This window comes from Papio anubis, chromosome 11 (assembly GCF_008728515.1).
Source record: "Papio anubis isolate 15944 chromosome 11, Panubis1.0, whole genome shotgun sequence".
NCBI lineage: Eukaryota > Metazoa > Chordata > Mammalia > Primates > Cercopithecidae > Papio > Papio anubis.
In genome coordinates this window covers 94,333,835-94,357,689 of record NC_044986.1, presented here as the reverse complement: position 1 = coordinate 94,357,689, position 23,855 = coordinate 94,333,835, and the positions used below count along the sequence as shown (strand labels likewise).

The 23,855-nt window shown below is 37.1% G+C and overlaps 1 protein-coding gene across 2 annotated transcripts in view; it reads right to left on the bottom strand.

Annotated features, from left to right (window-relative positions):
- Nucleotides 1–1,317: 1,317 nt before the first annotated feature.
- KIF5B (kinesin family member 5B) overlaps nucleotides 1,318–23,855 on the bottom strand; it is a 47,250-nt gene continuing 24,712 nt past the window's right edge. For both annotated transcript variants that reach the window (XM_003903528.4, XM_021943161.2), the window contains 14 exons: nucleotides 23,677–23,745; nucleotides 22,038–22,244; nucleotides 19,711–19,854; nucleotides 15,505–15,693; nucleotides 14,796–14,913; nucleotides 13,873–13,934; nucleotides 13,669–13,778; nucleotides 12,160–12,261; nucleotides 10,861–10,921; nucleotides 10,674–10,745; nucleotides 10,401–10,505; nucleotides 9,497–9,713; nucleotides 7,909–8,059; nucleotides 1,318–3,839 (listed from right to left, as the gene is read on the bottom strand). In XM_003903528.4, coding sequence (XP_003903577.1) covers nucleotides 7,929–8,059; nucleotides 9,497–9,713; nucleotides 10,401–10,505; nucleotides 10,674–10,745; nucleotides 10,861–10,921; nucleotides 12,160–12,261; nucleotides 13,669–13,778; nucleotides 13,873–13,934; nucleotides 14,796–14,913; nucleotides 15,505–15,693; nucleotides 19,711–19,854; nucleotides 22,038–22,244; nucleotides 23,677–23,745 — 1,587 coding nt within the window. In that variant the 3' untranslated portion in view covers nucleotides 1,318–3,839; nucleotides 7,909–7,928. The remainder of the gene's footprint in view (nucleotides 3,840–7,908; nucleotides 8,060–9,496; nucleotides 9,714–10,400; nucleotides 10,506–10,673; nucleotides 10,746–10,860; nucleotides 10,922–12,159; nucleotides 12,262–13,668; nucleotides 13,779–13,872; nucleotides 13,935–14,795; nucleotides 14,914–15,504; nucleotides 15,694–19,710; nucleotides 19,855–22,037; nucleotides 22,245–23,676; nucleotides 23,746–23,855) is intronic.

Genomic DNA, 23,855 nt, shown 5'->3' with positions numbered 1-23,855 from the left:
ATTATAAATTTTTTGATGTGATAATGGTATTTGTTGGGTATGTTTTAAGGAGTCCTTATCTTTTAAAAATACATACTGAAATACTTATTAAAGCAGCAAATGCCGGGCGTGCTGGCTCATGCCTGTAATCCCAGCACTTTGGGGGGCTGAGGCGGGCAGATCACGAGGTCAGGAGATCGAGATCCTGGCTAACACCGTGAAACCCCATCTCTACTAAAATAAATAAATAAATAAATAAAATAAAATAATAAAAAAAATTAGCCGGGCATGGTGCAGGCGCCTGTAGTCCCATCTACTTGGGAGGCTGAGGCAGGAAAATGGCTTGAACCAGGGAGGCAGAGCCTGCAGTGAGCTGAGATCACACTACTGCACTCCAGCCTGGGCAACAGAGCGAGACTACGTCTAAAAAAAAAAAAAAAAAAGTGTATGTTTTCTAGGATTGCTTCAAAATAATGTGGGGGGGTTGTTGGGGGAAGATGAGTAGATTATGGATGAAACAAGATTAGCTATAGTTGATAATTGTTGACACTGAGTAACTGGTACTTGGAGTTTATTACTGTCTGATTTCATATCTGCTTAAAATTTTCTACAATAGTGTAAAAACATATAAAGCCCAATGTACCCCAAAACAAGAAATAAAAATTGCCACTTGAATTTAGGAACAATCTTTTTAAAGTTATTCTCCAGCTAGACCTGAAAGATCGAGGAAGTATCTAAAAAACAAACATTAACAGGTGTTATTATCCTGGTTAATAAAACCACCAGACTCAGATGAACAATGGGGACTATACAAAGTAAAATACAGGTGAGACTGGCCGGGCGCAGTGGCTCATGCCTGTAATCCCAGCACTTTTCGAGGCGGAGGCGGGAGGATCACATGAGGTCAGGAGCTCGAGACCAGCCTGGCCAACATGGTGAAACCCCATCTCTACTACAAATACAAAAATTAGCTGGGCATGGTGGCGCATGCCTGTAATCCCAGCTACTTGGAGACTGAGGCAGGAGTCCTTGAATCCAGGAGTCCCTGAATCCGCACTTGAATCCAGGTGGTGAAGGTTGCAGTGAGCTGAGATTACACCACTGCACTCCAGCCTGGGGGACAGAGCAAGACTCCATCTCAAAAAAAAAAAGTTTTATAGGTGAGACTGGTCATTCATTTCTAGCTCTACACATTTAATACCTGCTGTCTAAAAGACTGCAAGACATTAGGAAACAAAATATACATAAATATAATGATGTATCAGTCACTATTCTGTCAAGACATGCCTGAACTCAGTCATGTAAAATCAATGTAACACTTAAGTTTTAAGAAAGTCATTACATTTCAAAAAATCTTCCTCTTTATTTAAACATAAAACGCATTTACAGCATGCAAGTTAACTTAAAATTAAACGGTGTCTTCCCAAACCAAGTATTTGTGAATGTATCTTCAAGCACTGAAAATAAACCAACATAATCCACAGGTACACTCAGACTCTTCTGTCACCTCATGTTAAATGGAGTTAAGCACAAACTGAGAGTTAAGCACAGCAGTTAGTTTGCTTAAGTTAGGCAAATAATTTAATTAATCGCCATGAATAAATATTATTCTCTTTATTTCACTGAGTTTCTCTTCTGAACCATCTGTCAATGCCATTCAGAGGAACGTTAATATATCCAGTCAAAAAGATACTGCAAATTGAAATGTGTCAATATCCTAGACAATCAGAAATTTTCATTTTTAAGAGTAAGTGCTGTGTTTAATGACCTACCATAACAAAAAGCAGTTCACTGAAAACAAATTTATGAAATTCTTGGTACACTTTATGAAAGTCTGAAATTATAAATAGAAAAGAACCATCAAGATATTTTTAAAAACCTAACATTGTATATTCTGAACCACATGCTAATTAAAATTCATTGTTCACTACACAGCACCAATACCCATGATACATCTTACAAGAACGAAACTAACATATTCGGAAAAAAGAGAAAAAAAAATTCTGCTTCATTTATGAATATTGCCAAAGGAGGCAAGTTTTCAACTGAAAACAAAACATACAGGTCTATGTGAACGCAGCCAAATGTTTCTTCACTTAGAAAACGATCATAAAGAGGTGGCAGCACTCTTTTTGCTTGTTAACTGTATTACTTATATCTGGCTGCACCAACATTTCATTTCGATTTTTGGAGTGTTTCTTCTGATCAATCCTAAAAGCAACACAATCATTTTAGAGGTTGCAGACTACGACAGCAAAGATTTTTGACTATTAAAAAAATAAATAAATAAATTTATATTTTAAATCAAAATTATTATAAAAGTGGAAATTACAATAGTTAAGGAAATAGAAAAATAAGCCAATTATGATCTGAGTCTTCTGACTATGGCTCCAAATTTAATACAAATATCTGTGTATAAAACTTTTGCAAAAAGTTAATTCTGCCAGCCAGATCCTAACACAGAACTTTCCAAGTTTCTCTACTGACTAACCTTAAATCCCCATTCTCTGTGAATTTCTGCTAACACAGTTGCAGTCACCGCCCCCTACCATTGATGAAGCAAATAGTGAAATCTCTTTCCCTATTATTTTATAGTTTCCTAAAATAAGCTGTTGACTTACTTTAATCATCTGAGGAAAAAGTGGCAAAAATACGTATACACTTAGTACTAATTACAAAATTATGGGCTATGGCCAACAAAATAATTTATTTAATGATTATTAGTGACTTGCAAACAAATTACTATTTTTAGACTAAACAAGAAATAAATTAGTGTACAAATTAGTGTAGCAGGTTAAAAACACCTCAGGGATTTCAGACCAAAATTGACCTATATATATTTTTAATTCATCACATATGTGTCCTGTTTCTTCATTTTTCTCAATTTCCACAGGCTATAAATTTAGGTCAGCCAATAAAGTACTAACAGTATAAAATTATGTTTAATCCTATAATATCTTAATTCATTTTACTAATATTAAAGATGACAAATTATTACCTGTCCAATACTTATATTAGCTAGCAGGCTCACCAGAATAAAGCAGGGTATTTTCATTCCATCAAGACTTGTGGAATACAGAATCAGGAAAAAGAGAAATATAATTCCTTTTCCAAACTCTCTTAAACTAAGATCTGTTTTTGATACTTTAAAATATTTCTATTCAAAATAACTCGGCAACAGGCATTTCATGAGATAACAAGTAGCCTTGCTCAATCTCAAATGCCTAGTTAGGCATTTGTAAGGTTTCAGTGCTCAAACAGTAGTTTTCAGGAGCAAACTTCAGAAACAATACAAGTAATTTTAACCCTAATAATATCATTTCAAGGGATTTTAAAATACAGTACTGACTGGATATATTTTATGGGCATGTAGTGTTGTAAGTGGTAAAATTTAAAGACATTTAACCTAAATGTTCCATTTTCTCTTTAAAAAAAAAAAAAAAGGAAGACTAAAACTTCAATAGGAAAAGAAAAGAAGCAGTAGCAACTAGGTAATTTAAAATAACTGAGATTAAAAAATAGACAAGAAACAAATACAAAAAGTACAGTCCTATAAGGTACAGTTAGCTTGGCACAGAAAAGACTAAATTTAAGACATGATAGACAAACTGTGTAATAAATAGGGCCACAGTTGTAAACTGTCCTTTTTCCCTCCTAAGATGCCAAAATTGCACTCTAGTTGTGTTGGGAAGCAGCAGAGTTTACAAGAAGAGTAGGTAGGAAACGGCTGTACAGGCCAGGTATAATTTATACATTTTTTAAAAAGTTATAATTCTACAATCCCAAGGGAGTAGAGGTTATAGTCATTGAATGACTGCTTGATACCATGTCCTCTTCATACTTCGATTACTTTTTAATACCTAAAAATGGGAGAAAGCATAGAGAGTAAATATGTTTAGTTTTACAAAATTTGTGTTTGAGATAATCATGAAGAATAAAACAAGAAAATAAAATATGCCAATAGTTTATAAACATTTTACCCAACAGCTGTGGCTACTTTCCCCAAAATTACAAAGACGGCAATAGTAAATGAGTTGGTTTCCTTTTATTTACTGCCTAAGTAGAACTGTTTAGAAGCAGTAATGTTTAAAGGGAGGTCAGCCCTCCCTTTGTTTTTATTCTCCCCAATAAAGCTATGGGTAAGCTGATTTATGAATTATATTTGTTTAAAAAAGAAAAAGATGGCTAATCTTTTAACCAGCAGACAGTGGTCAGTGACATCCTTAAACCAAGCAACACTAACCAGCAACTACTAGTTACATATACAGAAGCTTTAAAAAAAAAAAAAAGAGGGGGAGAGGTGTAGAGGAATAGGGATAAACAAGAGGTGTATACAGTAGGAAAAGTAACAGCAAAATAATTCTAGTAGTATTAAACATCTTTGTATTAAACTGCCTACTTACCTATGCATTTAGAAAAACTCAACCTATTTAAAGTACTATGCAAGGCAGAAGACCAGCCATGTAAAACTGGGAACTAAAAGTATCAGTATTATAAATGTCATCCTTTCCAAAAATAAACACAGTGACTTGAAATGTTTTTAACATTAAAAAAATTTCTCGCCAGGCACGGTGGCTCGTGCCTGCAGTCCCAGCACTTTGGGAAGTCGAGGGGGGAGCAGATCACCTGAGGTCAGGAGTTCAAGACCAGCCTGGCCAACGTGGCAAAACCCCATCTCTAGTAAAAATACAAAAAACTTAGCCGGGCGTGGTAGTGGGCGCCTGTAATCCCAGCTACTCGGGAGGCTGAGGCAGGGAGAACTGCTTCAAAGCAGGAAGCAGAGGTCGCAGTGAGCTGAGATCCTGCCACTGCACTCCAGCCTGGGCGACAGAGCGAGACTCTGTCTCAAAACAAACAAACAAACAAACAAACCTCTGCAAATTATTTAACATTTAAATAATTTATCACTTAAGTGAATCACATACTCCCCAATCATGGTTTAAGATAGGCTACAAGAGTTTGAAAACTAAGAACCACTATCCTTGGACCAGCATCAAAACAAACCTGTAAATAATTGTATTTTTACACCATAACTTTCAAATCTTAAAAACCTAGTTTGGCTGAGTTAGCTATCTCCCTTATGTGCTAACCTGGTGTCACCATGCAGGGATCAGCTATACAAAAGTATGGTATACAGTTAACATATACCTATAATGTTAACATATAACAGTATACAGTTAACAAAAGTATGGTCTATCCTCTCTATAATGAGGTAAGTTTAAAGTTGACATATGAATTTTAATGTGAGGACAATATCCAAAAAGGATAAACTTTATATCTATGCTTTGAAATCCCCTTGCCCAGCTTCCACTTCCAGAAAGGTAGGAAAAGGCTTGCATCTACTGAATACTGTGTGATGGGTAACATCTTAACTCATGTAATTCTTTTTTTTATTTCCTGAGACAGAATTTCGCTCTTGTTGCCCAGGCTGGAGTGCAATGCCACGATCTCGGATCACTGGAACCTCCACCTCCCGGGTTCAAGTGATTCTCCTGTCTCAGCCTCCCGAATAGCTGCAATTACAGGTATGCGCCACCATGCCCAGCTAATTTTGTCTTTTTAGCAGAAGCAGGGTTCCTCCATGTTGGTCAGGCTGGTCTTGAACTCCTGACCTCAGGTGACCCACCCACCTCAGCCTCCCAAAGTGCTGGGATTACATGTGTGAGCCACTGCACCCCGCCAACTCATGTAATTCTTAAGAATGACTTCCATCTTACTAATAAAACAGAGTTATTAGTCCAAAGGGGAAGAACACAGGAGCTATCTCTAATTATCAGGAAAACCAGCTATTGTATGTCTACTGATATTAAGTACTTATTATCTATGACATAATCTTGTCAAAAATGTTTATGCTGAGTCTAATCAATGCTTTTGCATAGAAATATAGGGGAGAGAGAACAAGGTGACTACACATAAAAACAATCAGACACAACATCCAGAAGGTATTATACCCTCAAGACAACTGGGTCTACTCTTCATTAAGTCAATATCACTAAACAGGGTGCTCATTCAAGATCAGAAGAGATTTAAGGGATAAAACCAAATGCAAACAGCAGTCCTGAATTGTACTCTGGTTTAGACAAACCAGTTGTACAGGATAGTAAAAAAAATTGGAAAAATCTGAATATGGAATGGCATTAAATAATATTAAAAATATAATCTTATTGGGTGTGATAATATTGTGGCTATGTAGAAAAATGTTGTTTTAGAGATTCATTAAATAGTCAGGCAATAAATCCATAATTTATTTTTATGCTGAAGTACTGTAAAACAAGTCAGAATGAGAAAGAAACTATTAAAAAGTTTATCTGCTCAAGTTCATAAAAGGAGTCAGGATTCCAACTTGGATGGAACTCCACAGTACTGTTTTAAATTCTACATTGTGTGAACAAAATGTTTAAAATTGTTAGAAATGTGAATCCTTCAGAATATTTCTTAATTCTCTACTCAAATTTAGAGCCAGTATTATGCCAAATGTCCAAGTATAAACAAGCAACATTAAAATAAAGTTGCTTTAGTATTTGTCAGAAACAGCTAATCATTTCGTAATTATCTAGTATATTTTATTTCCAAAGCATATACACACATCAGGGACTTTCTGAAGAGTTAGAGTTCCTGCTATATGATGAATTATTAGACAACCAGTAACTAATTCAATCATGCTGTAGAAGAACGTGTTCCAAATATATTGCTAAGTTTAAAAAGCAGGCTATGAAATACAAAATTAGCCGGGCGTGGTGGCGCATGCCTGTAATCCCAGCTACTTGGGAGGCTGAGGCAGGAGAATCGCTTGAATCCGGAAGGCGGAGGTTGCGGTGAGCCAAGATCTCGCCATTGCACTTCAGCCTGGGCAACAAGAACGAGACTCTGTCTTGGAGCGGGTGGGGGAAATGCAGGCTACGAAGCAGCATATGTAGTAAAATAGGTGGAGTGTATTAGAATAGTTATCAACAGTTTAAGCTTTTAAATTGAAAAACTAATACAGAAAGTTCCAAAAAGAGAAATATAGTACATTGTATAGTATCTCTAGATGTTTTTTCTAATTTGTGATTGTTTTATGCCCTATAAAGAACAGATATTACTTATACAATTATAAATAAAACTCAGAAATTTGTTAGTAAGCTGTGCTCATATGCAATTTGGTGCAGTCTTTTTAGAAACCAATGTGTTAGTATGTAGCAAGAGCCTTAAAAAATGTTCACATTTCCTTGTAACTGCATTTCTGGGAACCTCCTGGAAATAATCTCTAACAGGTTAGGGAATACAAGATGTTTCAGGCCGGGCGCGGTGGCTCACGCCTGTAATCCCAGTGCTTTGAGAGGCCAAGGCAGGCGGATCACCTGAAGTCAGGAGTTTGAGACCAGCCTGGCCAACATGGTAAAACCTCATCTCTACTAAAAATACAAAAATTAGCCGAGCATGGTGGCGGGAGCCTGTAATCCCAGCTATTCCGGAGGCTGAGGCAGGTGGATCGCTTGAACCCAGGAGCCAGAGGTTGCAGTGAGCTGAGATCACGCCATTGCACTCAAGGCTGGGTGACAAGAGTGAGACTCCATCTCAAAAAAAAAAAAGTTTCAAATTTCATATATGAAAATTTTAGTTTTTGAAAATTTCAGTTATGGAAAAAATTATATAATTACATGTCCAGCAAAAAGGAATGTTTATAAATCATGGTACATCCATTAGACTGAATATCAAGAGCTATTACAAATGGTCCAATGCTAGATTTCAAAACAATTAAGACCACAAATTTGAATATACAGTATGATCTAAACTATACAAAAAGATCAAGCTAAATTACTTTTATAATTGCTTAAGTTAAAAAAAAAATCATAACACCAATGTGAGAATTTTTTTAAAAATCAAAAAACCTATTTGACAACCAATTTTCCACAGACAGATATGAAAAGCCAGATATAAATAACAAACCTGTGGGTAGGTATAAATGTTTACACTTGTTTGCCTCCTCCACCTCGCACTGCCACTGGCTGGCTGTTCTGAACAAATGCACCTCCTCCACGAATTGCACTTGGGTGAGTTGGAGAAGCTGCTGGATGTTGCCCGGGACGAATAGGTTTAGCTAATATGAAAAATAAAGACGGACTTTAGAATAAAGCTTAAGATGTGACTGCAATGACCTGTTAAGGTTTCTTCTATTCACAACAAATTCCCAAATGTTTTGTTTTTCTTTGCCTTTTTGTTTCTCCATCACATTTTCTTTTCTGTAGCATCCTTTTCTCTAGGACCTATATAATTCTTAGCCTTTAAAAAAAATCTTTCTGGCCAGGCATAATGGCTCATGCCTGCATAATCCCAGCATGTTGAGAGGCTGAGGTGGGTGGATCACTTGGGTCTAGGAGTTGAAGATCAGACTAGGCAATAAGGCAAAATCCTGTCTCTACAGAAAATAAAAAAATTAGCTGGGTGTGGTGGCATGCACCTGTAGTCCCGGCTCCTTGGAAGGCTGAGGTAGGAGGATCGCATGAGCCTGGGAGGTTGGGGCTGCAGTGAGCCGTAATTGCACTACTGCAGAACAGCATGGGTGACATGCAAGACCATGTCATTAAAAAAAAAAAAAAAAAAAAAAAAAAGGCTGGGCACAGTGGCTCACGCCTGTAATCCCAACATTCTGGGAGGCCGAGGCAGGTGGATCATGTGAGGTCAGGAGTTCGAGACCAGCCTGACCAACAAGGAAAAACCCTGTCTCTACTAAAAATACAAAATTAGCTGGGCATGGTGGCTTGCACCTGCAATTCCAGCTACTAGGGAGGCTGAGGCAGGAGAATCACTTAAACCCGGGAGGCAGAGGTTGCAGTGAGCCAGGATCACGCCATTGCACTCCAGCCTGAGCAACAAGAGTGAAACTCTGTCTCAAAAAACAAACTAAAAAACAACAAAAAAACACTTCCTGCACCATTTTTTTTTTTTTCTTTTTGAGACGGAGTCTCGCTCGTCACCCAGGCCAGAGTGCAATGGTGCCATCTTGGCAACCTCCACTTCCTGGGTTCCAGCGATTCTCCTGCCTCAGCCTCCCAAGTTGCTGGGTTACAGGTGTTCACCACCATGCCTGGCTAATTTTTTTGTATTTAGTAGAGACAGGGTTTCATGATGTTAGTCAGGCTGGTCTCGAACTTCTGACCTCAGGTGACCCACCTGCCTTGGCCTCCCAAAGTGTTGGGATTACAGGCGTGAGCCACCGCGCTTGGCCACTAATGATCATTCTTAAACATTAAATCATTGCTGATGGCTTATTTTCTTGCAATTCTCTTGGCTTTAATAATACTGCTCTGTATAGTTTCTCCATTCCAGGACCATTCTTGCTTGCTTCTCTAGTTCTCATTTATCTTCTTGTTCTGCTAATGTGGTTATTCCTCTCTCCCAACAGTGCCACTCTTTGCTAAGTTAGAAAATAAAGACAGATGCACCATGACAACACATAAAATTCGGATTATGTTTTCAGCTAAACGCAAGCATTCAAATTGAGCAAGGTTTAAAGGTTTTAATGTGTTCTACTAACCAATCTGTGCAGAATGCCCTCTTCTGGCCATATTCTTTGACCTGACTGCTTCCTTTATGCGATCTACTTCTTGCTGATAACGTTTGCGATCACGAGATGCATTTTCTTTAGCTTCTTTCAGGGCTGATTCCAAAGCTTTCACTCTCTCAGCTGTAGCTCGAAGTCGCTTTTCCAACTTAGGAAGTTCGCAGCGGAGATCTGCATTATCACGTACCAACTAAACGTACACAAACAAAACAAGGATTCCAGATTTAACAGGATGATTTGAAAAAGTACGAGCATTTCATAATTGCTCTTTAGAAAAGAAGTAAAACTGCATTTTATATTGTTTCCCATTTATCTAATTTAGGCAGAAACACACAGGGAATACATCCATCTCTACAAATCATACACACATCTATTTATTGACAAAGGTATAGTTTCTTTTAACTTTTTAGGGGAAGAATTGTTCTCTCCCTCTACTAAGCAAAGACAATACAAGATAGTGCTATGTTTCTTCAGTAAGACAACTAATCTGGTGAAATGAAAACTGCTTCATTATATTTGACACACTGGGGTATTAGATATAAAAAGACCACTCTCCCCAAAAGACTTTGCAGTATTTTAACTGCAGTCTTGTGTAGTAGAGATTTCAAAATTACCATGAATAAATTATGAAAATCCAGTCTTAAAATCCTAAAGAGAAAATGAGAATACATGTTTTTACTGCCTCTTTTGGTAATAAGGTTGTTAAAAATACTAACTTCTCTAAAAGTTACTTGTGGTTTCTTTATATAATTTCTGATAAAATGGCTCAGCATATAAACATTCCTGAGGACTCTGAAAGATTGAAATACTCACTTGTCAATCCTCGATTTTTTATTTTTACTATCTTGCAGCTACCAGAAAATATACTCTTTAGTACCTGTTTGTGCACTTTAGTGAGCTGTTCAAGATTATTTTCAAGAAAGGAGATTTTTTGCTTCTGAGCAGCGCTGCCTCCGGTGTCATCAGAATCAATCTCGGCACTCTGAGAAAAGAGGTCAATAAGATTATGAAAATTTAAAAAATAAAAAAAATCTAAGCTTAACTATACAAAAATTGACATGACTGTAAAGTTATTTCACTTTGAATACAAAGAATTACCTAGAAGCAAGCACCATTTATGCAAACACCCACCTCAGCATAGTTACTTTACCTTTTTAACTCTGGTAGCCAGGTCCTGAACAAAGAGTTTGCGTAGGTTGTGTAAAGTCTGAAGTTCTTTTGCCTTGGATTAAGAACAGTGATATTTTTGGAGTTCAGACTTTAAATTTAGAATAATCATGGTAGAAAAAAACACACAAAATATTCCCAAATCCTATTTATTTTCATGTTTTTCTTACCACTGTCTCTTCCAAACCCTTCAAGTCTTGTCTTGCTTGTTCTCGTCTATCTTGCATAACCCTAACAGTAGAAGAACAAACATATATTTTCAAATTTTATTCTGTAAAACTGTACTTAGCATGAGAGTTGAATAAAATCTTTTGTATCTGAAAGGACAAATTCTTAAATAAATACAAGATGCCTATTTTAAACAATTTATCCATGCTGTCTTTTTTTTTTTGGACACAGGGTTTCTGTCCCAAACACTGCTCAATGCAACCTCAACCTCCTGGGCTCAAGTGATCCTCCTCACCTGTCTCCCAAGTAGCTGGGACCATAGACATGTACAACCAGGCCTGTCTAAAAATTTTTTGTAGAGACAGGGTCTCACTATATTGCCCAGGCTGATTCTCAAACACTGGGCTCAACTGATTCTCCTGCCTTGGCCTCCCAAAGTGCTGAGATTATGGGTGTGAGCCACTGCACCTGGGCGATTTCAAAAAATTTTCACATGCCTTCTAAAACAAGTTTATTGTTATACATTCCATATATAGCAATGGAAGAGATGAAATAAAATGTGGCAGAATTCAAAGAACAAGGAATGGTTCTAATTTATATTTTAAAATATGCCACATATATTATACTGCTATTTATCCAAAATGATACTGATTGATTATAAACTATCAAGTATTCTAAACAAAATCACAGCTGCAAGTTAGCAGAATCTTCATAAAATCCACTCTGAACTGGTCCTGATGTTCCAACTATCCTAATAATATCACAGTTCATCTGCAAATTGTCTCACAAACTCAAGGTATGTGAAAAATTATAATCATGAATTTTCTACCTAAGATTCTAGGAAACTGAGTTTTGAGAAAATAAGAAAAGATAAACTATGAAAACCTCTGTTCAAAATGGCAAGGCTAAAAACCACAATGCTCTTTTATGCAAAAGAAAATTTAACAAAAAGTCAGTTTTTGTGATAGATCTTAAAATCTTCTAAATTACTTAATATATTGTTTTAGATTCATTTTTATGCTGGATCTTGAAGTAATATGGAGATAAAGAAACAGCAAGCAGATTGATAAACAGAAATCTAAATCTTAACCACAATGAAATATAAGACCTTGCTTTCACTAAAATACAAGTATATATTACAAGTATTTAGATATAAATCAAACCAACTCAGTGGATTTAAGAAAAAATCCTTTAGCCCATACAAAGTAAAATGTGTATCCACTGGCTATATCCAAGGGTAATGCCTATAATTCTCTAATTTAGCTTTTATTTTTAAACTTTAATTAAAAACAATTACTCACGTAAGTTCGTGTAGTTTTCTGCTCTTTTCCTGATCTGTGGCTTTCAACTTCTCATGTTCTACTCTTAGACGTTCCTGCTCTAACATCATTTTCTGGTTTTGGCTGACAAAAGAAAAAAAAAATTAACACAGTATCAATATCATAGTTTTCTCAATGTCATCATTAAAATTTCCAAACTTTTAAATTCTATAATCTCATCAAGGACTTTTCTGTTATCCTATCCCCCATGGAGGAAAACAGGGAAGGGACCTGGCTACTTGCAGGCATACAAAATTTTTTGTTATTTTGGTTTGAAATCATGATTTTGTTCTCCTCTGTCTTTCATCTTCCTGAATCCTTATGCCTACTTCCATCAGGTACTCATAGTAAGACCTATGCCCCAAACCTAATCATCATTTTGTTGTGTTACTCTCTTCTGGTCCCTACTCAAATTGTTGCAGACTCTGACTTCCACAAACTCTATGTATGTGCACATGGTTATGGAGGCAGGGAAACTGTCTTCTAGATAAACTAAGATGACAACTTAAAAGAAACAAAACAAAACAAAAAACCTTTGAAAATCCATAGAATTTCCAGAAAAGTTTTTCCCAGTTAAGAATTTTGAATCAGGGTCTCACTCTGTCACCCAGGCTGGAGTACAATCATAGCTTGCTTCAGCCTCAAAACTCCAACACTCCTCAAGTAATTCTTGTGCCACAGCCTCCTGGGTCACTGGGACTACAGGCATGTACCACCATGCTCAGCTAATTTAAAACTTTGTTTTGTGTAGAGGCGGAGTCTCACTAACATGTTGCCCAGGCTGGTCTTGATGAACTCCTGGCCTCTGGTGATCCTCCTGTCCCGGCCTCCCAAAGCACTGGGGTCACAGGCCATCAGCCACTGCACGCAGCCAAGAATTTTTTTAAAAAAGGAAATTAGGCCAGGCACGGTGGCTCAAGCCTGTAATCCCAGCACTTTGGGAGGCCGAGACGGGCGGATCACAAGGTCAGGAGATCGAGACCATCCTGGCTAACATGGTGAAACCCCATCTCTACTAAAAAATACAAAAAACTAGCCGGGCGAGGTGGCGGGCACCTGTAGTCCCAGCTACTCGGGAGGCTGAGGCAGGAGAATGGCGTAAACCCGGGAGGCGGAGCTTGCAGTAAGCTGAGATCCAGCCACTGCACTCCAGCCTGGGCGACACAGCGAGACTCCGTCTCAAAAAAAAAAAAAAAAGGAAATTAAATAAAGGATTTGGAGGAGACTGTGGTATCTATTTGCAATAATGGACTTAGGTTGGGGTTTTTTTTCTTCCTTTTTACTGAATAATTTAGAACAAAAGATCTAAAAAAAAAAGTTTCAAAAATTTCACCTGGAATTTAGAAGTTTTACTCATAAATGAGAAAATTCTTTATTTTCCAAGATAAAAATGTAATTTTGATGAAAACTGCAGGTTTCTAATAAGAATATACTGTGTCCATCAGTAACTGCTTCTTTCCTCCTGTCTAACTAGAGAAGTATAATACTTACTCTTGAAGATCAGTAATAAGTTTTTCTTTTGCTTCTACTTCATCTCTCAAACTACTGATCTGTTTTTGATGAGTTTCTCTGTGGCTTTGGATCTGCTGTTCAACAGCTTGCTAAAATTTTGAGGGGAAAAAGGATGTTAAAGTCAGACTAATCAAAATTAATACTGATGAATTAAAGTCATTAGATACGTGACATCAAACTTGCCTTAACTTCATTTGCAGTCTGAACCTTATTTAAGTGCTCCTTTTCCATTTCATGGACTTTCTCTGTTTGAATAGAGAGAAAATAGAAGAGTGAAATAAGCCTTTAAGGTTCCTCATATAAACCAAGGAGCAAATGGATTTTACAATAAGCATTTTCCTTAGCAATATTTGACTTCAAATTACCCAAATGTCACCTGCTCTCCCAGTTCAATGACATGTAGACTAGTATACAAGTCATATCCATTGTGTTGGTATTATGTATTCCTTTGTTTGTTCATTTTTTTTTTGCCTAATCCAGAACAGTTAAGGGAACGATAAAGAAATGAGGTAACTCCTAAGTACCCTATGTTAAGACACAGACACAGACACACACACACGCCCCGCCCCCCCTTCATAACTGTGGGAAATCTCCAGATTGGCTATTTCCATATTCAAACAAAATCTTAAAAAAAAAAAAAAAAAGAAAAAAAATTTTCGCCAGGCACAGTGGCTCATGCCTGTAATCCCAGCACTTTGGGAGGCCGAGGCAGGTGGATCACGAGGTCAGGAGATCGAGACCATGCTGGCTAACACGGTGAAGCCCCGTCTCTACTAAAAACACAAAAAATTAGCTGGGCATGGTGGCATGTGCCTGTGGTCCCAGCTACTAGGGAGGCTGTGGCAGGAGAATCGCTTGAACCCAGGAGGTGGAGGCTACAGTGAGTCAAGATAGCGCCACTGCACTCCAGCCTGGGTGACACAGCAAAGACTCCGTCTCAAAACAGCAAAAAAAAATATGTTTCAAAGCAACATTAATATGTATGATTTGTTTAGCATTCCAAGTCAGTCATATCCCTACTATTCTGTCAGTGTGAATATTAAGTTTACTACAATTATACTAAAATAAGAACATAGATGTAACTCATAAACAGTTGGGAGCTATACCTTGTGCTCGAAGCTGGACTAGTTCTTCACTGAGGGAATCGACAGATTCCTCCAGCTGTCTTTTCTTTTGTTCCACATTTTGAAGGTATTCAGTCAATGACTTAATTTTGGCTTCATGCTTTTGGAAAAAATATACTGGTATGAAGTGGAAAACATATCTCATGCATACACTTTAAAGAATATTTGACAGTAAACATTTTATTATCTATATATGATAAACTTGGGAATATTTAAACTTAAAATGTTCAGGAGCCAATTTTGAAATGTTAAAGAATTTAATCAATTAATTAAATGGTCATCATAACTAGCAAACTAAGGCACTGAAGACTCAAATATGAAATACTAATTTTAAAGATACCGCCATCTAACGTTATCATCTTCCCTGTTTGTGAAATTCCGATTGTGGTGAATGGCCCCATTCATTCAGTTGCCAAGCCAGGAAACTGGTTCCCTGCAGTTTTGCCCACCCTGGAATTCTGGAGTCTTTAACAAGTTACTACCAGTCACATCTTTCTGGTAAATTTCTATACATAACCCACATTTATACTAGGCAAATATAACTCAGTTAAATCATTCAAATTTACTGCAGCTAGACTAGGAAAAAAACAACTAAATTTCACCTACAGACACACATTTTTCTGAAAACTTGTACAATAAATACAATTTCTATGTGGCTGTTTCAAAAAATAAATTTTGTTCTGTAACTTACTTGAGAGATACGAAGCTGACATGCTGCTAACTCCTTTTCATTTTCTTCCATTTTTTTGTTGCTCTCAGTTTGTGTGCTTTCTAACTGCTTGCAACGTTTCACCATGGTTTTTACTTCTGACTTCATTTTGCTAATGTAGAGTCTTGCAACAGTGAACTCTTCATCTATCATGCCAGTTCCCTCGGGCTGCTGTGAGGAAAAAGTAAAATAAAAAATTAAAGCCAAAAAAATGTTCAATGTGTGTTTTCCCAATTAGGCTGTAAAATCTTTTTATAAAATATATTTTAGTATTACTCAATATTCATACAAAGTCTGGATCTTATTTTTTTCTTTTATTACTGTTTTCAATGAAAGGTAAATAAACACAGCTTACTTTTTGCTTTCCTTACTTTTTTTTTAAACTGAAAATAATGTTAATACATGCCAACAAGAAAAATAAATAAATGTAAACCTAAGGAAAATACAAAAATATAACCAAACTAATAAATTCTGCCTCTTTCAATTTTTTTATTTCCTCTTCACAGGACCTCTTCAGGAAATTCACTGTTAATCATGTACATGTTCAGCTTAAAATTTAACAAGAGGATATTTAGGTGGTGGGGAAAGGATGACCTTTAAGCTCAACCAAAAGGAACTGTGGTCACTGTATATTCCTTAACTTTCAGAAAGAAATAAAACTGTCTTTGCAGATGATATGATTGATAAAGTTTACATGTACAGTCAAAGACCCTGAATAGCTAACACAATACTAAGGAAGAACAAAGTCACAGGACTTGACACTATGCAACTTACTGTAAAGCTATAATAATCACAACAGTAGAGTGCTGGCAAAAGAACAGATAAATAGGTTAACAGAACAGAATGAAGAGCCCAGCAATAAAACCACAAAATACAGTCAACTGATCTCTGACAAAGGTGCAAAGGCAATTTGATGGAGAGGATAGTCTCTTCAACTGGACATCCAGATGTAAAACAATGAATCCTGGGTACAGACCTTACCCTTTCAGAAAAATTAACTACAAATGGATCACAGACCTAAATGTAAATGCAAAACTAAAAGAAAACTTTAACATAAGAGAAAATCTAGGTGATATTGGGTTTGGCGATAAGTTTTTAAATACAATACCAAAAACACAATCTATTAATGAAAAACTTGGTAAGTTGTACCTCATCAAAATTAAACATTTTTAGTCTGCAAAAGATGACAATTAATAGAGTAAAAAAAGCCACAAACTGCGAAATAATGCAAAGCACTATCTGATAAAAGACTTATATCCAAAACATATGAAGAACTCTTAAAACTCAACAATAGGAGGCCAGGTAAGGTGGCTCACGCCTGTAATCCCAGTACTTTGGGAGGCTGAGGCGGGTGGATCACCTGAGGTCAGGAGTTCAAGACCAGCCTGGTCAATATGGTGAAACCCCGTTGCTACTAAAAATACAAAAACTTAGCCAGGCGTGGGAGTGGGAGCCTGTAGTCCCAGCTACTCAGGAGGCTGAGGCAAGAGAATCGCTTGAACCCAGGAAGAGGAGGTTGCGGTGCCACTGCACTCCAACCTAGGCAACAGAGCAAGACTCCATCTCAAAACAAACAAAAACAAAACAAAACAAAACTCAGCAATAGGGCCAGACACAATGGCTCATGCCTGTAGTTTCAGCACTTTGGGAGGCTGAGGCGGGCAGATCACCTGCAGTCAGGAGTTCGAAACCAGGCTGGCCAATATGGTGAAATCCCATCTCTACTAAAAATACAAAAATTAGCCAGGTGTGGTGGTGCACGCCTGTAGTCCCAGCTATTTAGGAGGCTGAGGCAGAAGAATCACTTGAACCCAGGAGGCGGAGGTTGTGGTGAGCCGAAATCGCGCCACTGTACTCCAGCCTGGACGACAGAGCGAGACTCCATCTCAAAAAAGAAAAAAGTAGCACTCTAACAGACTTATATATGACGAGAGGAAAAGAATTACTTGTTAATGACAAAAATACTGAGGATCCTTTTTTTTTTTTTTTTTTTTAAATCAGAATAGCTATTTGCAAAGATGACTTATTTCCAAAATGCTATGGTATAGTGGGAAATAAAAAAAAAATCTATGGCCGTGCATGGTAGCTCACGTCTGTAATCCCAGCACTTTGGCAGGCCGAGGCGGGTGGATCACGAGATCAGGAGATCAAGACCATCCTGGCTAACATGGTGAAACCCCGTCTCTACTAAAAATACAAAGAATTAGTGAGGCGTGGTGGCACGCGCCTGTAATCCTAGCTACTCGGGAGGCTGAGGCAGGAAAACTGCTTGAACCTGGGAGGTGGAGGATGCAGTGAGCCAAGCACCACTGCACTCCAGCTTGGGCGACAAAGCAAAATTCCGTCTCAAAAAAAAAAAAAAAAAAAAAAAAAATCTAGTGGTCAGGGAACCTGGATTTCATCCATCTGCCACTAAACATAAGCCATTTCCACTCTCTCTCGACACTTTTTGACTTAAATCATAATTATTTGAACATAAAATGTAAGATTTTTCTGAAAAGTTGCAAACCTACAAAGCAAATTTTGAACATCATCTCTCTGGTGTTCTGCGATATAAAATAAATGTACTTTTCCATCGTAGAGATTTCTCTCCATCTCACATCATTACTCTACATCTCACATTACTTCACCATAAACAGGACAGGGCAGAAATGTTTAGACTGATGGTGAAAAGAAAGCAAGTCAAGTGGCCCGAAAGTGAGTACACTGAATAACATATGAAGAGTCATGAGAATCCTTGCCTCCATCAACAAACAGCAACTTTTATTTTGATTTTAGTTTATTCTTTTTCTATTTTTTAAAATACTTTTTCTTCATTTTTAAACTGAAGAATCAGTTAACAGCAAACAGCAACATCAAACAATACAACAGACGGAAATGTGTACTCCATATTGTCAAAACTTTTATTTCAGTTCCAACTCTGGTTAACAGACTGGGCTTTTTAGAAGGCTCTCAATATAAACCCAAGTGTATGTTCTCTTTGTTATTGTAATTAGGCTTTAATCAAAAAGGTAAAGTCTAAACAGCTACTGCAACGTACAAATCTTTCATGTTATATGCATGGTTTTTCAGTTAAGAGTCTTAGTTTGATTCTTTGGTCTTAGTTTTTACCAAGTCACATGCCTGATGCTAACAACCAATATTAGTATTCTTAAAAAGATTAGGACAAAGAGATATAAAGAAAATATGGCAATATTTTGAAAACTGAAAACTCTGGAGCTCATTACATTATTCTCTCTACTATTATATGTTTGCAATTTTTCACACTAAAATAAAAAAGAATTAAGAAAGCGGTGCTCATCTTTTACTTTTCTTTAAATATTTAAAGCAACCACAAGCCCATTCATTATTAATGTATTCCCTGAGCTAATTTTTTTTTTTTTTTTTTGAGATAGGGTCTCACTCTGTTGCTCAGGCTGGAGTGCCATGGCACAAACATGGTTCACAGCATCCTTAACCTTCTGCCTCAGTCTCTTAAATACCTTGGACTACAGGTACGTATCACCATGCCCACATGCTCGGCTAATTTTTAAGTTTTTTGTAGGGACAGGGTCTCGCCATGTTGCCCAGGCTGGTCTCGAACTCCTGGGCTCAAGTTATCCTCCTGCCTTGGCCTCCCAAAGTGCTGGGATTACAGGCTTGAGCCACTATGTCTGGTCCCTGAACTTATCTTAATTGTTGTTCCAATCATTTCACTTATGGAAATTTACTAACGTAATTTCTAAGTGCTAAATCTTTTTTTTTTTTTTTTCTGGAGACAGCATCTTGTTCTGTTGCACACGCTGGAGTGCAGTCGTGCGATTGCAGCTCACTGCAGCCTTGACCTCCCAGGCTCAAGCAATCCTCCCACTCCAGTAGCTGGGACTATAGGGACACACCACCATGCCAGGCTCATTTTTGTATTTTTTGTAGAGACAGGGTTTTGCCACATTGCCCAGGTTGGGGAAAATGTTATAGTAAAGAATCAAACATGAGGTCCAATAAATGCCACCTACTGAATTTATCTATTCGGGCGCCCTTATTCTCTTGCTCCCTCCTGATCTATTTAACATGCAGTTAATAGCACCTACTACACATGACTGATTGTGAGGATGAGATCATGAATACGAAAAGAACTTCATATTAGTAGTAAACAAAAGTACAAGTGTATACAGAAAATTGTCCTTAATATTTAGTTATTATATTTACCTTTACATCATTATTTCCCACAGCAATTCCTATTTCTGCAAGGTCTTTTAGTAAAGATGCCATCATCTCAGCTGCTCGTTTTTTCTGGTGGTTGGTCATTTCCTTAAGTTTCTGGAGCTCAGCATCTATACTCGCTAAAGTTGCCTAAGAGAACCCAAAACAAAAAGTATAGTTAAATCTACATGAAAACTCAAATCAAATACTCACAGATGTTTCAAGTTTTACACATGGTTTTACAAAACCATGCCTTTTCTGCTTTCATTTTCTTGAACCATCTACCAAGTTTTGGGCTCCCAGCTCAAACTTAAAAAATATTTTAGACCTAATAGGCTATGGTAAAAGTAGCCACATTGTTTTCCATTAAGAGCAGGCAGTTTGTGTTGTTATTTCACTAAATTCCTGAGATTGAATAATATTTTCTGTCTAAAAAAATGGGAAGCCTCAAATTTAACTAGATTTGATTATCATCTATTACTATATTATGTCTTATCTTTAGAAAGTGAGTCAGCAAATTAACGTTACAATGACACTGTTTTCTAGATGGTTAGTATGCTTTCTTCATCTACTTTCTATATACTTATTCACTGGAAAGAATCCATGTGACAATACTATGATACAAGCAATTATCCAGGAGATCATGATAAAGTAATATTATCTGTTTAATGACTATAATTATAAATCTCAAATCATAGCTTGCTTACCAGCTGCAAAATCACCAAATTTTGAAAAGTCCAACCCAGTTTGGCCCACTTCAAAATAACTCATATCGCAGATTAGATACAAGGTGAGCATCCCCAATCTGAAGTGCTCCAAAATCTGGGACTTTTTGAGTGCTTACATGATGCTCAAAGAAAATGCTCACTGAAGCATTTGGACTTACCAATTAGAAATGCTCAACTGATAAGTATAATGCAAACATTCCAAAATCTGAAAAGCGTGGGGCTTATTTTTAATGCCATTTACTGTACTGTATTTTTAATGCCATTTATTGACTTTTCATCAATATCTTTTAGGAAAGATGCCATCATTCCAACTGCTTAATTCTTATGGTAGTTGATCATTTCCTTAAGTTTCTGAGTATCAGTAGAGTGTGTATCCACCCAGGTTAATCTACAATATGATACCAATTATCTTGCAAGTCGTATAATATAGCATGCTTCTACCATAATTGTTTAAATTACCGTTTTCTCTAACAACTAAACAGCAACACTGTCTAAGCACATAAATAGATGCTAAACACCAGGCATTTCTAACTCCTATTATCAATGTAATGCTGATAGATTTCAGCTCCACAAGTGAAACATATATATAGCTGTCTTAAGACCAAAATCAGTGGCCAAGGACCACCTTTCAGAGTTGTAAGAAACTCCTGTTATTCTTTCATACAACAATTAGCTTTGTTAATAATGCAACTCAGTAAGAGTTAGTTATAATGGTGTCTTGGATCTCTACAGTACTCAATGTTAACTTCAAGCTAAATGTAACTTTGTAGATTAAAAAGAGAAAAGGAACTCATAGGGGCACAGGAAACCTTTTAAAAGTGTTATTTTGTACTGTTGACTGCTTTCTTCTAGACAAGTTAATGTGAGTGGGGAAATAAAGGGTGGACACGGGTCCTGAGTGCAACTCTAGATGCTGATTTCTAAACAAGAAGCTAGCATTAACCACAACAAAATCACAAAATAGCTCCTTCATGATGTTGAAACAATCACAGATATTATTTCTGCCATCACTGTTGGAGGTTGGCAATGTCTCTCCTGTATCAATTTTTAGCAAGTAAAAATCTCCATCTATTGGGGAACCACAACTACACTGTGCTAAGAAGGCACTGCTCCAGGTAGTGGAAATATAACAGTAAATAAAACATAAATCGTATTAAGTTACATATCCTCACATCTATTCCAAATAATTCACATAGTTGATTAAATAGCATTTTAATTTGTATTGCATATTTAATTTATTGTTTGAACAATCATCTAGTAGCTTTACTTGGCAACTAGGAGCTTTAAATGATTTTTCCTTTAACATTAGTAATAACATTAGGTTCCACATGCTATATACTAAATTAAAAAAATTAAACATTAGGAGTAGCAAACATCCTTTAAAATAGCATTTAAATTAGATATTAACAGACCTTAGGAACTAAGATAACTGTCTTCCTCCACCTCTAAGGCTTCATATACAGAAAGAATAGAAGTTGAAACCCGAGTCCTTGAAAATTGATGTTATCGATATTTGACTTACATAGAAATAAGTTACTTAAGTAGTTTTTAGGTTAAGAATACTTGTACTAAAGCATTAAAAAAGAAAATAAAGCTATATCCTACCGATTTCTGATTCAGTTCATCACTAAGCAATTCATATTCCTTAGTTTTGTCTTCAACTTCCTGAGACTTCTGATCATAATTGACAGCAAGTTCTTCTAGGGCCTGTAAAACTTCTTTCACTTCTTCTTTAGAGGCATCATTTTCCGCTTGAAGGCGATTCAGCTCAGCTTGCATATTATCTTGATCCCTTCTGGTAGATGCCAAAAGCTACAGGACAGAAAATAATTTATTTTCCCCAAAAGTATGCAGGTTTTAAAAAACACCCATGAAGCTTCACCATTTGCCAAGAACAAACGGAGTGAAATATGGATGGTATTCAGTGTGGCAACATTTATTCATTAAACAGGTTTACTAAATGTCAACTATGTGCAAGCACTGTGCTGGATGCTACAAGGCAGAAAGAAAATCAAAGACTGTATGTTTAAGGAACACAGTAGAAGAGAAGATAGGTACATGAATAAGTGCAATACAAGACAGAAGGTAAGAACCTTAAGAGAGGGACAGGACAGATAAAGTGCTTAGTAATACAGGAAAGGGTATTCATGGAGAAGCTGGCTATGAGAGATCGACTGCAGTCCCACGCAAGTTAATGTAATAAAGGAAAACAGCATTCTACAAGAGTTGCTTAAAAATTTAGATTTGGGCCAGGCGGGGTGGCTCCCGCCTATAATCCCAGCACGTTGGGAGGCCGAGGCGGGCACATCACGAGGTCAAGAGTTTGAGACCAGCCTGGCCAACATGGTGAAACCCCGTCTCTACTAAAAATACAAAAATATTAGCCAGGCGTGCTGGCGGGCACCTGTAATCCCAGCTACTCGGGAGGCTGAGGCAGGAGAATCACTTGAACCCGGGAGGCGGAGGTTGCAGCGAGCCGAGATCACGCCACTGCACTCCAGCCTGGGGGACAAGAGTGAGACTTCGTATCAAAAGCAAAAACAAAAACAAAACCTGGTATCAGCACAAAATCTGAACTGCAAGGACACCAAGAGACTGATTAGGAGAACACCACAATCATCCACATTAGTGGTTCTCCTGTAGGGATACCTGGAAATCTGCGGGAGTGTTAATAATAGGGTAGAATGCTAATGGCATTTAGGAGTAGGGACCAGGAATGCTTAATGTCCTATAATGCAAAGGACAGAAAAACATAAATTATCCAATGCAAAATGTCAATAGTGCCCCTTTGAGGAATAATGCACTTATAGTTGAAATACAAAATGCTATAGTTGAAAGATGATCTGACCAGGATTAAGTTCACCGACGGAGAGTATCTCCTTCTTACTGAAGCAGTCTTTGTCTTCACCCTACACACCACTCCCACAAAAAAATTTTAAAGGACTGCTTTTCAATTATCCCCCTGCTCTGCTAGGTGAGAAGGTAAAATGAGAATCCAAAGTAGGTAACAAGAAGAGAAAAGTCAAGAACCAGGATGAAAAAAACGATGGCAGAAATGAACAACAGATTTTATGTGGGTAGATACGACGAACGAGTAAAAACTCATTTTATCCATGTGACACTCTTATTCCCACAAAGAGAGTCATACCCAAAATTATACAACTACTAAAGACAAAGTCAATGGGATTCAGAAACCAAAACTATAAAGCTTTTCTGGAAGCAATATAAAAGGTACTCAACTCACCTCTTCCTGATCCAACATTTGCGTCTTCAGTTTCTCTACCAGTTGACTCTGCTGGTTAATTTCTTCATCCTAGAATTTGAAGTATCCAGTTAACCAAGTAGTTAACAACCTGGTTCTAGTTGTTTCCCAACACAGGTTATAAGATTACTACTCCCCCACAAATATTCAAAACCATTTCT